This window comes from Macrobrachium rosenbergii, chromosome 49 (genome assembly GCF_040412425.1).
Source record: "Macrobrachium rosenbergii isolate ZJJX-2024 chromosome 49, ASM4041242v1, whole genome shotgun sequence".
Taxonomy (NCBI): domain Eukaryota; kingdom Metazoa; phylum Arthropoda; class Malacostraca; order Decapoda; family Palaemonidae; genus Macrobrachium; species Macrobrachium rosenbergii.
Window position 1 is genome coordinate 8182070 of NC_089789.1, and position 14545 is coordinate 8196614.

General features: G+C 49.7%; 2 protein-coding genes across 3 annotated transcripts in view; both read left to right on the top strand.

Annotated features, from left to right (window-relative positions):
• The first annotated feature begins 9987 nt into the window (after nt 1-9987).
• LOC136832333 (uncharacterized) lies at nt 9988-12346 on the top strand. The gene is made up of 2 exons (XM_067093242.1): nt 9988-10841; nt 12280-12346. The coding sequence occupies exons 1-2, from the start codon at nt 9988-9990 to the stop codon at nt 12344-12346; spliced, it is 921 nt and encodes a 306-aa protein (XP_066949343.1).
• A 2054-nt stretch (nt 12347-14400) lies between these two features.
• The window catches only part of LOC136832063 (uncharacterized), a 28864-nt gene continuing 28719 nt past the window's right edge, over nt 14401-14545 (top strand). For both annotated transcript variants that reach the window (XM_067092617.1, XM_067092618.1), the window contains exon 1: nt 14401-14545. This exon is cut by the window's right edge and continues 1692 nt beyond it. The gene's annotated coding sequence lies outside the window, so the exon portion shown is untranslated.

Here is a 14545-nt window from a genome sequence, read left to right on the forward strand (position 1 = left end):
CTGCACAACTTTTGTTATCATTGCACTTCAAGCACGGTTGTAAACATATTGCATCCAATCACTCTTGTAGTATTCAATATATGTCATTTTCTACAGATAAATCATCATGAATCTCATTCCTTAACTATGACAAACAAGAAAATAAGTATAAATACCAAGGCTATGCTAAAATGCAGAAAAAATAAGTTTTAATTGTTGGCTAATGTGCAATTTCATGAAATTTACATGCAAATGAGCACTGTATTACATATACATTATAGTATTTACAGAAATTACAGCTGCTGATTTTGTAACTTCATTTACCAGGTATTTAAACCATGGTATATCCCATATTTCCTGTAAAGGACAGTAAGAATATCCTATGAATACTGTAGTATCCAGTCCATTTTTTCATAACTTCGAGACAGATTTACAGTGCTGTGTAACAGCATTATCAGGGTGCCCTAAACTTGATGGTAAATAAACATTGCAAATAATAAAATTGCCAGAAATATAAGATAAATATCAAATTCATTAACCAGTTTTTCCAAACATCAGAAAACCAGTGCATATTAAGGTTTCCCAAGCTCAAGAATAAGGCAGATGTCTCTTAGGAAACTGACCAAATCCAGACACGTCGTAACCATTTCTGCATAATTTCTTCGATCAACATGCTTTAGGGCAAAAGATAAACAATGCATTTTTCAAAATTTCTTACAATATGGTTCTCAAGTTACTGCTTTGAAATAAAGATATGCAGCCACTGAAATAGTGGCTACATCAGACCCAAAGCATGGGCTCCGTTGTCTCTAAAATTGTCTAGAACATGTAATGAGTAAATGATCATAAATGAATTTCTTGCAAATGAAGGATAGGATTTTTTTGGTAGCACAATTGCCATGCAGGCTCTTGCTGGCTGCTTGTTTTTATTTTAAAAAATATAATTTAATGTACTTAGCTTGGAAGGCCTTTTGCAAAATACTGTCTGGATACATATGCTTTCAAGTTATTGCATTGACACAAACAACTTTGAATTCATAATTTAAATTTATATTGAGAGTCGCACTGTTAAAGCAATATTGGAAAAAATCCCTCATAACATAACAGTGAAATGTTAATGAAAGTACATTCACTGAATTTTGGAATAACATAGTAATTTCTGTACTGAGTTATTATGAAGTTTTCCTTCATAAGGTTTTTGGCATTGTTTCTTTTATTCAAGAGCACAAATCTGTAACAAGCATACTGTCATTCCGTAGATGTAATATTTTAAATACAAGAGAATTTTACCCATGAAGTGCAGGCTCCAATGAAAATTTATTTTAAAGCAATTTATGTCTGATGAAGACAAAACTTACTTTTACTTATGCCATAATGGGTAATCAAACAAATGCCCTCACTCAGAATGCACACAGACCAGAGGGTTGGGACGGAGGGAGGCATTTAAGAGGTGCGAAAGAAACTAGCAGGATAAGGTTACTGCTACTTTATTGAGGACACAGGTGGTTTATATGGCGGCGGACTGACGTCACGCCGAGGAATACAATGAGAACTAGGGTGACCTGAGGTCAATAACATTTGACAATAAATACAATAAACAAACACACTTTGAGTTACACAAATGGACAATAGCAGAGTTGAATACATTCTGATACCTGAGAAAAAGAAACGCATAACATACAAGTTGGTAGCAGGTAAATATTTACATAAATCGATTTAAATGATTGGGTATGGCTGAATCTGTATGACCCGTTATCCTAGGAGAGGCAAAGAAAACGGGTCACCACCACAGAAAACCCGCTTAGCGGGGACTTTACAAATACTCCCCCCCAAAAGACGTGGGTAACGTCTGATTAATCGACGTATCTGCTGGGGTGTTGAAGAGTGCTGCGGCTGCGTGAAGTGAGTGGGGGGGTTGTGCTGTGCGTGGGAACAGCTGGCTGTGGGTGTGGGTGGATGTTTCTGGGGGCGGCCGTGCGTCCTCTTTCTGCGGCGGCCGGCTGCAGAGACGACTGTTCAGGCGGAGGGTGCGGTGCGGTGACGTCTGTGTCCTCCTACAGGAGGGCGGGGTTGATGCAGTCGACCGACACCCAGTCGTCCTTTCCGTGAAGGTCGAGCCGGAAAGCCTTGTTATTCCTTTCCAGCATGCGGAAGGGCCCCCTGTAGGGCCTGGTCAATGGTGGGCGGACGGCGTCATCCCTGACGAAGACGTGAGTGGTGGAGGACAAGCCGGGCGGTGTGAAGGCGACTGACCTGTCAGTGTATGTTTGTTTACAGGGGGCGAACTTGCCGACTATATCGCGAAGCCTCTGGACTGATGGGTTGTGGCGGTCCTCTGTGACTAGTTTGACCGGGACTACGAGAGGCTCTCCATAGATTTTCTCAGCTGCGGACGGGCCGCCGTTGGCTCTGGGGGCTGTTCTCAGCCCGAGGAGGACCCACGGCAGCTGGTATTTCCAATCCTCAGCGGTGCAGTGGGCCATGAGGGACGCCTTCAGGGACCTATGGAAACGCTCGACCAAGCTGTTGGCTGCGGGGTTGTAGGCAGTGGTGGTGTGGTGAGATGTCCCCAGCAGGTGTGCCAGGGCGGACCACAATTCGGACAGGAAGGCAGGGCCCCTGTTGGTGGCTAAGTGGTCCGGGACGCCGAAGCGGATGATCCAGCTGGAAAGGAGGGCCTTGGCGCACGCACTGGCTTCCTGCATGGGTGTAGCTTCGGGCCACCTGGTTGAGCGGTTGACAAACGTCAGGAGATATCTGGCCCTGCCTGACGGGGGAAGAGGGCTGGCGACGTTGATGTGTATATGGCCGAACCACCGCCCGTGCTGTGGAAACTCACCTACCCCAGACTCGGTGTGATGACTAACTTTGCTGGTTTGGCACCGAAGGCACTTTCTAGCCCAGGCCTCGCGTCCTTCCGCATTCATTCCGTGCCAAGTGAACTTCTCTGTCAGCAGCTTGGCCGTCGTCCTGCTGGAGGGGTGGGGCAGCCCATGGATGACGTCGAATACCTGGCGGCAACGGGAGGCAGGCACCAGGGGGCGAGGCTGGCCGGTGCTGATGCCCCACAGGAGGTTTGGACCCCCAGGGGCGAGGACCACGTCCCTCCACTTCAGGGACGTGATGGCGGTGCGGTAGGCTGGAGTCTCCAGGTCAGCGGTCTGCTCCCAGGCGAGGTCTTCGTAGTTGATCCCAAGCTGCACTGCGTTGAGCTCAGTTCTGGAGAGGGCGTCTGCTACGGGGTTCTTCCTGTCGGGGAGGTATATGACTGAGCAGGTGAACCCTGCAATGGCCGCGAGGTGTCGTTGCCGCCTGGAAGACCATGCGTACCCCTGCTTGGTGAAGTTGTGGACCAGCGGCTGGTGGTCCATGTAGATTGTGAAGGGCGTACCCTCCAGGAGGAATTTGAAGTGCCGGACCGCCCGGTATACTGTGCAGAGTTCCCTGTCGAAGGTGCTGTAGCGGGCCTCCGCGGGGTTGAACTTTTTGCTGAAGAACCACGGGGTTGAACTTTTTGCTGAAGAAGGCAATGGGCTGGGGGATGCCATCGACGATCTGCTCCAGGACGGCTCCGCATGTGACGCTACTGGTGTCTGTCGTCAGTTGGAGGGGAGCGCTGGGGTCCTGGTGGGCCAAGGCGGTTGCCTCGGCGAGGGCGGCCTTTGTCAGGGAGAAGGCCTGCTGCTGGCTGGGTCCCCACACTAAGGATTTTGGTTGGCCTTTCAGGATCTCCTTCAGGGGGGCCATGGTGTATGCGATCCTGGGGATGAACCTCCTGTAGTAATTCACCATCCTGAGGAACTCCTGGACGGCCTTGACGGAGGTGGGGACGGGGAACCTGGTGACGGCTACGATCTTTGATGTGAGCGGGCGGACACAATCCGGGGATATCTCATGGTCTAGGAAGTCAGCTTTCTCGACGCCGAAGGTGCACTTGTCGAATCTGACAATAAGGCCGTTCTCCTGCAGGCGCTGCAGGACTGCCAGGATGTGCCTCTGGTGCTCTTTGTGGGACCTGGAAAATATAAGGATATCATCTACATAGCAGACGCAGAACTTCAGGTCTCCCAGGATGCTGTCCATGAGCCACTGGAAGGTCGCCCCCACGTTCCTCAGGCTGAAGGTGGAGAAGGCGAAGACGTAGGACCCGAAAGGCGTGATGATGGCGGTTTTCGGGATATCCTCTGGAGCAACTGGTACCTTAAAGTAAGACTTTAAAAGATCCAGCTTAGAAAATATTTTGGCCCCGTGGAAGGAGGCCGTGAGGTCCTGCATGTTCGGCAGGGGGTCATGGTCAGGTTCAGTTGCGAGGTTCAGCCGCCTGTAGTTGCCGCAGGGTCTCCAGGAGCCGTCCGGTTTCTGCACCATGTGGAGAGAAGAGGCCCACGGGCTGGAGTCCTTTTTGCATATTCCCATCCGCTCCATTTCTCCGAAGGCGTTCTTGGCCTCCTGAAGGCGCTGAGGGGGAAGCCTCCGGAACCTTACGTGTGTAGGGGGGCCCTTCATCTTTATGTGGTGGTAGATGCCATGTTTTGCTGGGGCCCCGGGTACCTGACGGAGCTCAGGCCTGAATACATCGGGGAACTCCTTCAGCAGCTGGGTGTACTGGTGGGGGGCAACGGAGCAGATGGTAAGTGCGCTGGGTCCCGTTGCAACGGGAGTGACTGGCAGGAGTCGGTGTCGAGGAGACGCTTGCGACCGACGTCGACTGCCAGCCCGAAGTGGGCAAGGAAATCCGCACCCAGGAGCGGGGTTCTTACGTCCGTGACGACGAAGTTCCAGGAATACCTCTGGCCAAGGATGGAGATCGACAGGAGCCTGGTGCCGTAGGAGAGGATGGGGGACCCGTTGGCGGCCGTCAGGAAGGCAGCTGGTCCGGTGAGCACTTCCGGTCCTCCCTGGACAGCGGAAATATTGATCTAACGGCCCCTGTGTCGACCAACATCATCCTGCCGGAGATGGTGTCGCGGACGTAGAAGCCAAATGGCTCTGGGCTCCTGGGTTCCTCTGTTGCCATGGCGGCCTGTTCTGCTGGCCGCCGCCTCCCCCGTTTTTTGGACGGGTGAATGAACACGGGTTGGCAGTTCCAGGCATCCTTGCCGTACCGCTGGAGGTAGTAGCAAGGGCCCGGTGGGTTCCATTTGTGATATGGTGGCCGCCTCCTGGTGACGGTGCTTATCTCCTCCTCTGCGCCCTCCTGTTGAATGGGATTGATGGGGTGTCCGGGCGCTGATGCCCGCTTTGCTGCCTTTGCGGAGTTGGTCAGCTGCTGCGCCGTGCGGATCAAGACCCCGAGGGGCATGGTGTAGGGCTCGAGGATCTGAGTACGGACCTCCGGGAGGAGCTGGCGGAGGAGAATCTCCCGCGACAGGCTTATCTCGGCTGCTTACCGCTGCTGTCGGTGGAGGGGAGGATGAGGAGGTCCTGGATCATGCCCCATGACTCCATGACGCTCTGTTCCTGCCGCAGGTTGATGATGGGGTCGAGGGCACGGGCGACCCTCTCGGCGACTGGCAGGGAGCAAGTCTCGATGAGGGATGTTTTCAGGTGGCGGTAGGTGAGGGGGCGTGCGGCGGACACCCACCGGGCGAGTTTCCTGTAGACCTCCTCCGGCAGGGCGTTAATCACTGCGTCAGCTTGTAGCACCTCATCCATGAGTTCCGCCAGCCTGAACTGACCCTCGACCCTGTACAGCCACGATGACGGGTTCCCCTGAGTGAAAGGCGGCAGCTTTATGGCGAGGGCAGCTTTTGTTTGTCGTGCCGGGCAGGGCAGCATGCGGGGCACGAGCAGCGGTGTGGAGGAACGTGAGAGCCTTGGTGCGGGGGAGGGCACGGGTGATATGGGCTGGAGGTAAATGTCTGAATCCGCTAGGTTTGCGGTTAACTGAACGATGGAGGGGATGTCCGCGTCCATGCTCGCTCTCGCCCTCTTAATTGGAGTGGATACTTGAGTCAATACGTGCTTGGGAGCGCGCCGTGTGAGTCCGCTAATGACACTGGTGATTTGCCAATGAGAGTCAGCACGCCCGAACGCTGGTTACAGCGCCGTAATGAGTCCGCTAGGGGCGTGGGTAGTTCCTGGAGCCAAGACTGAGTTGCTGTGTGAGTCCACTAATGCTCCGGGAACCACACCGGGGTCACCACTTTAAGAGGTGTGAAAGAAATGAGTAGGATAAGGTTACTGCTACTTTATTGAGGCCACAGGTGGTTTATATAGCAGCGGACTTGTAAAGTCACCACATCGACGTCAGCAGAGTGCTTCACAGGCGTCATTAATTAAGTCTCCGCTGAGCAAGTTTTCTTTGGTGACTTCCCATTTTCTTCACACTCAATTAGTCACGCCTAAACGTGCCAGGTCACGCATTTTCTACCATTTCAACTTTATAGGTATTTGTACATCTGTCATAAATTATGTATCGTATGTTTCTTTATTCGCAGGCATCAAGACTGTATCCATATTGAAGTTCTGTATGTTTTGTATTGTAAATTGTACTTGTTAGCGCATATTATTGTTAATTGTTTTGACCTCAGGTCACGCTCAATGTCATTGTCTTCCGCGGTTCGGCGCCAGTCGGCTGCTATATAAACTGCCTGGATCTGTAATAAAGTAGCAGTAACTTTTACCTGCTCGTTTCTTTTGCACCTCCTACAGTGGTGACCCCCCGGAGTATCCCGGAGCCATTAGCGGACTGACACGGCGACTCAGTCTTGGCTCCAGGAATTCTCCAACGCTCTTAGCGGCCTAAACACAGCGCTGTAACCAGTGTTTGAGCGTGCTGACTCTCGTCGGCAAACCCCACCAGTGTCACTAGCGGACCCACACGGCGCACGAAAGTGCGTTCTGACGCGGGTACCCCACTCCAGTAAGAGGGCAAAGGAGCGAGCATGGACGCGGGTATCCCCTCCTTCATGCATTTAACTGCGGACTCGAAGGTCTACCTACCTCCCATCTCACCCGCACCCGTCCCCGCACCGAGGCCCTCCCGCACCTCCACACCCACGCCAGCGCCCCGAACACTCCATGGCTCGGCAACACAATCGCGGGCCGCCCTCACCGTAAAGTTGCCACCTTTTATACAGGGGAACCCAACGATGTGGCTACGTAGGGTTGAGAGCCACTTCAGGGTGGCGCACCTGATGGACGAAATCCTGCAGGCCGACACAGTGCTTAACACCCTTCCGGAGGACATGTACAGAAAACTCGTCTCGCGGATACCCGAGACAAACACCATCACATACAGCGCCACGAAGAAGTTACTCCTCGAAGCGTGCTCCCTACCTATCAACGAGCGGGCCGCCCGTGCCATCGACCTCGCCGTCAACCCACGTCACGACCTCAACGCAAGAGACGCATGGAGCATGGTCATGGATCTCCTGTCACTGCCAGATTTCGACGGCACGAAAAAGCGACAGGAAATAAACTTCGCGCGGGAGATCTACCTTCGCCAGCTCCTCCCGGAGGTCCGCACCCAGATTCCTCACCCCTACACCATGCCGCTCGAAGACCTCATAGAAACGGCGCAACACCTCACGGACTCCGTGAAGGCTACACAGCGGCTAAAAGCGCCCACACATTCGGCAGCTCCATCCAGCCGGAAGAAGAAGTGGAGCAGAGCATCAATGCCGTCGCCAGGAGACTTCTACCGACCCACAACAGATGGAGTTCCCCGGGCCTCTGTCGCTATCACAAGTGGTTCGGAAAGGACACCCGAAACTGCCTGCCGCCCTGCTCGTTCGCCTGTTCAAAAAACGGGGGTGGCGGCAGCCAGCAGGACAAACCGCCATGGCAACCAAAAAACCCAGGGGCTCAGAACCAGTAGGTTTCTATGTCCGCGACACCGTCTCTGGCAGGATGATGCTGGTCGACACAGGGGCCTTTAAATCGATCTTCCCGGCATCCAGAGAGGACTGCAACCAGAAACCAGACCCGGTCGCCTTCCTGACGGCCGCTAATGGATCCCCCATCCTCTCCTACGGCACCAGGCCCCTGTCGATCTCCATCCTTGGCCAGAATTACTCCTGGGACTTCATCGTCGCGGACGTGGGAACCCGACTCCTGGGGCCGACTTCCTGGCGCGCCGGCCTGCTAGTCGGCGTGGGCGTGGCGCCTCCTCGATACCGACTCCTGCCGGTCTCTCCCATTAACAGCGGGACCCAAACCCACCATCAGCGCCGTCGCCCCCACCAGTATGCACACCTGCTGTCGGAGTTCCCTGAGGTGTTCAAGCCCGAACTTCGACAAGTCCCCGGGACCCCAGCCAAGCATGGGATATACCACCATATAACAACTAAAGGCCCCCCGACACATGCGAAGTTCTGAAGGCTTCCCCCACAGTGCCTTCAGGAGGCGAAGAAAGCATTCGCGGATATGGAGCGAATGGGAATCTGCAGGAAGGCCTCCAGCCCGTGGGCTCCCCCCTCCACATGGTGCAGAAACCGGACAACTCCTGGAGACCATGCGGCGACTACAGACGGCTCAACTTTGCAACGGAGCCCGACCACTACCCTCTGCCCAACATGCAGGACCTCACGGCCTCCTTTCACGGGGCCAAGGTATTCACTAAATTGGACCTTCTTAAATCATATTTTCAGGTACCTGTCGCACCAGAGGACATACCAAAGACCGCCATCATCACGCCGTTCGGGTCCTATGTGTTCGCCTTCTCCACCTTCGGACTGAGGAAAGCCGGGGCGACTTTCCAGCAGCTCATGGACAGCATCCTCGGGGACCCAAAATTCTGCATCTGCTACGTTGATGACATCCTCATATTTTCCAGGTCTCACAGTGAACACCAAAGGCACATCAGGGCAGTCGTGTGGCGCCTCCAAGAGAACGGCCTCGTTGTCCGTTTTGACAAATGCACCTTCGGCGTTCAGAAAGCAGAGTTCCTGGGTCACGAGGTATCACCGGCAGGCGTCCGCCCACTCACATCAAAAGTAGCAGCCGTAACCAGGTTCCCGGCCGCCACCTCCGTCAAGGCCGTTCAGGAGTTCCTCGGGATGGTGAACTTCTACAGGCGGTTCATCCCCGGGATCGCACACACCACGGCTCCCCTGACGGAAGTCCTCAAAGGCCAACCAAAGTCTCTGTCTTGGGGACCCAGCCAGCAGCAGGCCTTCTCCCTGACGAGGCCGCCCTCGCCGAGGCAACCGCCTTGGCACACCAGGATCCCAAGGCCCCTCTCCAGCTAACGACGGATGCCAGTAAAGTCGCCTGCGGTGCTGTCCTGGAGCAGGTCATCAACGGCGCCCCACAGCCCATCGCCTTCTTCAGCAAGAAATTCAATCCCGCAGAGACCCGCTACAGCACCTTCAACAGGGAACTCTGCGCGATGTACCGCGCAGTCCGGCGCTTCAAGTTCCTCCTGGAGGGGACACCCTTCACAATCTTCACGGACTACCAGCCACTGGTTCACGCCTTCACGAAGCAAGGGGACGCATGGTCTTCCAGGCAGCAGCGCCACCTCTCAGCCATAGCCGAATTCACCTCTCCAGAGTCGAGTTGAACGCAGTGCAGCTCGGTGTAAATTACCAAGACCTCGCCAGAGAACTTGCCGCTGACCCAGAAACCCCAGCATACCGCACCGCCATCACGTCCCTTAAGTGGCGGGACGTGACCCTCGCCCCCGGAGGCCCAAGTCTCCTCTGCGACATCAGTACGGGTCAGCCCTGCCCTTTGGTTCCAGCCTCACGTCGCCGCCAGATATTCGACATAATTCACGGCCTCTCACATCCCTCTGGCAGAACTACGGCCAAACTGCTCTCAAAAAAGTTAATCTGGCACGGGGTGCAAAAGGACGCCACGTCCTGGGTGAAACAGTGCCTGCAGTGCCAGACCAGCAAAGTGGGTCGTCACACGCAGTCGGGGGTAGGCAAGTTCCCGCAGCCAGGGCGCCGCTTCGGCCACATTTATGTTGACATCGTCGGGCCCCTTCCCCCATCAGGCGGATCCAGATACCTCCTGACGGTGGTAGACCGTTCGACAAGGTGGCCCGAAGCCACACCCATGCAAGAAGCCACCGCCAGCGCATGCGCCGAGGCCCTGCTTTCCAGTTGGGTTAGCTGCTTCGGCGTCCTGGATCACATCACGACCTTGTCTGAATTATGGTCCGCCCTGGCTCAGCTGCTGGAGACCAAGCATCACACCACCACGGCGTACAACCCGGCGGCCAACAGCCTGGTTGAACGGTTCCACAGGTCCCTGAAGGCATCCCTCATGGCCCGCTGCACCGCCGAGGACTGGAAACATCAGCTGCCGTGGGTCCTCCTCGGCTTGAGAACGGCCCCCAGAGCCGACGGCACCCCGTCTGCAGCCGAACAAACCTACGGGGAGCCCCTTGTGGTCCCGGGCGAGCTTGTGACAGAAGATCGCCACACCCCATTACTGCAGAGGCTCCGCGACGTGGCCGGCAAGTTCGCCCCGTGCAAGCGCACGTACACCGGCAGATCAACCATCTTCACACCGCCAGAGCTGTCATCTGCCACCCACGTCTTCGTCAGAGTCGACGCCGTCCGCCCGCCACTGACCAGGCCCTACAGGGGCCCCTTCCGCGTGCTGGAGCGGAACAGCAAGGCGTTCCTGCTGGCACTCCCTGGGAAAGACGACTGGGTTTCAATAGACTGCTTAAAGCCCACCTTCCTGACAGAGAGCACCGACGCCGCCGCAGCACCCTCCCCGCCCAGCCGCACTTCGCCACGCCCACACCCCGCAAACTGCGGGCACGCGGCCGTCCCAGGAAGGGCCCGCCCGCAACAGCAGCCCACCAGCCTCACGCGCGGGAGACCCCTCCGTTGTCTTCAAGAAGCTGCGGCACCCTTCAGCGTCCCAGCAGATATACAGATTAATCAGACGTGTCCCACGTCTTGGGGGGGGGGAGTATTTGTAAAGTCACCACATCAACGTCAGCAGAGTGCTTCACAGGCGTCATTAATTAAGTCTCCACTGAGCAAGTTTTCTTTGGTGACTTCCCATTTTCTTCACACTCAATTAGTCACGCCTAAACGTGCCAGGTCACGCATTTTCTACCATTTCAACTTTATACGTATTTGTACATCTGTCATAAATTATGTATCGTATGTTTCTTTATTCGCAGGCATCAAGACTGTATCCATATTGAAGTTCTGTATGTTTTTGTATTGTAAATTGTACTTGTTCGCCGCATATTATTGTTAATTGTTTTGACCTCAGGTCACGCTCAATGTCATTGTCTTCCGCGGTTCGGTGCCAGTCGGCCGCTATATAAACTGCCTGGATCTGTAATAAAGTAGCAGTAACTTTTACCTGCTCGTTTCTTTTGCACCTCCTACAGACTGACGTCACGCCGAGGAATACAGTGAGAACTAGCATGACCTGAGGTCAATAACATTTGACAATAAATACAATAAACAAACACACTTTGAGTTACACAAATGGGCAATAGCACAGTTGAATACATTCTGATACCTGAGAAAAAGAAACATAACATACAAGTTGGTAGCAGGTAAATATTTACATAAATCGATTTAAATGATTGGGTATGGCTGAATCTGCGTGACCCATTATCCTAGGAGCGGCGATCCTAGGAGAGGCAAAGAAAACAGGTGGCCACCACAGAAAACCCGCTTAGCGGGGTCTTTACAGGCACTCTCGGGATAAATTTTTTCAATATTACAAATTACAAACCCTTTCCTTTTACTTAAACCAAGGAGATGTTTGAAAAAAGGACTAGACGCATTTCCAGGTTTTTAGCTTACTTTCTGTAAGACTGGAGACCAACCAAATCGGTACATTCGCTGAAAATTGTAATTTTCAGACCAGAAGTGCTACAGAAACCTTTCAAAAGTATAATCCACAAAAATACCCATGCACAACAAATTAAGTCTTCACTTTGCTAATTATATGAAGATGGTAAAAATGTGGGAATATGTTGGACTGATGATAACAAATCAGAATCGACCCTTGAACCTGAAAAAAACCACAAATTTGTGAACAAATGTATTCAAAAGCACATAGGCTACAGTTTTGGAGCATGAAGAGGGAGCATGGCGATTCTAAAATAAGTAGGTTACAAGTTACTGCACAAAAACATCAGTGTTGAGATCCCAAACAGATTAAGACACGACCCTGTAGTTTAAGCATATCACCAGATTAGTAAAGAACTAAACAGAGAATAACAATATTCAGAGAAGAGTTATTCAAGGATAATTTCTCGAAAGAGGAGGTTCTGTTGAAGAAATAAACTCTAGGAAATAAGTCAACAGTGGGCCCGAGACATGGGTGTAGTACAGCTCCATGGCTATTCAATATCTCTATGGACAGAGTAAAACAAGAAACAGTAAAGACAGCTGTAGAACTGAGGGATATAAAAATTGTGAATGACGAGTAGAATGGCTGGTGTTACTGAGAAGCTTGAGAGTAAATGTGATCATGAGTAAGGTTAAGAGGGTAAATGGCAACCGGGAAATGGAGCAACGAAGGTAGATACGAATAGTAGAAGAATGGTATTGGGGGAGTATGTACAATAAACGAAGGTAAGATGAGCGCAGGGGTGCGTCACGGGAAAGGTGAAACAAGAGAGGTACCAGGGTAAGTGGAGAAGACTAGAATTGCCAAAGATAGCTAGTGAAGGAATGTATGAATATATCGTTAAGCCAACACTCTTTTACAGAAGTGCAGTACTAATGGTGTACACAAATGATAGAAAGAAGGTTGCAGCTGTTGAGATGAACTGTTTTCACAGTGTATGTAGCATAAGAACTGAATGAAGGAGACATTTAGAGGCATATAACAGAATTGGTAAAAAGTTAGCACAGGTGAAAGATGGAGCAGTATTTTGAGATGGTTTGGCCATATGGAAAGAATGGAGGACAATTGGTTTGTGAAAAGACTATATAATTCATAAGTGTTAGCAGGAAGAGCTAAAAAGGCTTGGATAGATGACATTAAAGAGATATTAGAAAGTATATAATATTTAAGAGGCATGAAGGTGCAACCAAGGGAGAGGCAAATGGCAAAGTATGTAGGAGTTTTGACACAATATTAATGAGCCTTCTGTGTAGGTGTATAAACACACTAATGCTGTGGAAGTTTTCTATACAGAAGGGTCATCTATAATTTGTGTAGGTATAAAGTATGAAAGGGCAGTGTGGCCATTTGTTTTTTCACTAGAAACAATCAGTTTGCTAATTTGTATATATATATATATATATATATATATATATATATATATATATATATATATATATATATATATATATATATATATATATATATATATATATATATATATATATATATATATATATATATATATATATATATATATATATATATATATATATATATATATATTATATATATATATATATAAGTATAAACTAAATACTGGTTTATATGTATGTATGTATGTATGTATGTATATATATATATATATATATATATATATATATATATATATATATATATATATATATTACACACACAAATATAAAACAGTGTTTAGCTTCTCCAATCCTCGCTTGCTAATCTGCCTTGAGAACAACCGCAAGTCACACAGTCCGGATCTAGTTCAACCAATATATTTTCGGACGGAAACCCCTATTAAAAAAGACACACAGGTACCGATAATTACTTGGGAAAACGCATAAGGAAAAATAAAAAAAAAGATTTTTGCGAGACACTGCTTCAGTGACCTAAATACTGCAGCACCAAAACTATGTCTAAATTTATCGCACGTCCTACAGAGACCACAAAAGATTTACAAATGCACCAAACACAGTAATGACAACGGACTTTTGTTTTTTCTTTTTCCTATGATCCTGTAACAGCTCACCTTGATGGGTTACATGAAATCTTCGTAAATAAAAAAAAAGTCTATTTTTCACCTTGGGTCGCTTTTTCATTATTATTATCTGCTGTAAGGAAATACGCTGTTTCATCCATCGAAATATGAACATTGGACAATTATTGGCTAATATTCATGTGCAGGAAAAGCGAACTATTAGAAGAATTGAGAAAACTCAGTATAAAATCAATTCACAAAATGCAGCCATTTTATTCAACGAAATATTATTATTATTATTATCCAAAGGATAAACACTATGCATAAGGAACAAGCCTATTGGGGACATTCTTTGTTATTATCATTATTATAATTTTTCAGAAGATAAACCCTATCTATGTGGAACAAGCCTAAAGGAGTCATTCTTTATTATTATTATTATTATTACTCAGAAGATAAACCCTATTCATGTGGAACAAGTCTAAAGGGGTCATTCTGTATTATTATTGTTGTTGTTGTTATTATTATTATTATTATTATTATTATTATTATTATTATTATTATTCATAAGATAATCGCTATTCTCATATGGAAAAAGCCTAAAAGGGCCACTGACTTGAGATTCAGGTTTCTAAAGAATATGGTGTTCATTTGAAAGAAATTGCATTAGATAATAAAAACCAAAGGAGAAATACAAAAGTACAAGGTCAGTTGTTTTAGGATAGTAATGCACTGGATCTTCGCTTGAACTTTTGAGGTTCTCACCGCACAACCTCCTCAGGAAGACTTTATTTTGTCTGCATT

What these genes read in the sequence shown, in the direction of transcription:
- LOC136832333 (XM_067093242.1), top strand. Translation starts at nt 9,988, where the DNA reads ATGCAAGAAGCCACCGCCAGCGCATGCGCCGAGGCCCTGCTTTCCAGT. An exon ending in ATTAATCAGACGTGTCCCAC is followed by an intron (nt 10,842 to 12,279) that starts GTCTTGGGGGGG and finishes CTCTATGGACAG; the next exon opens with AGTAAAACAAGAAACAGTAA.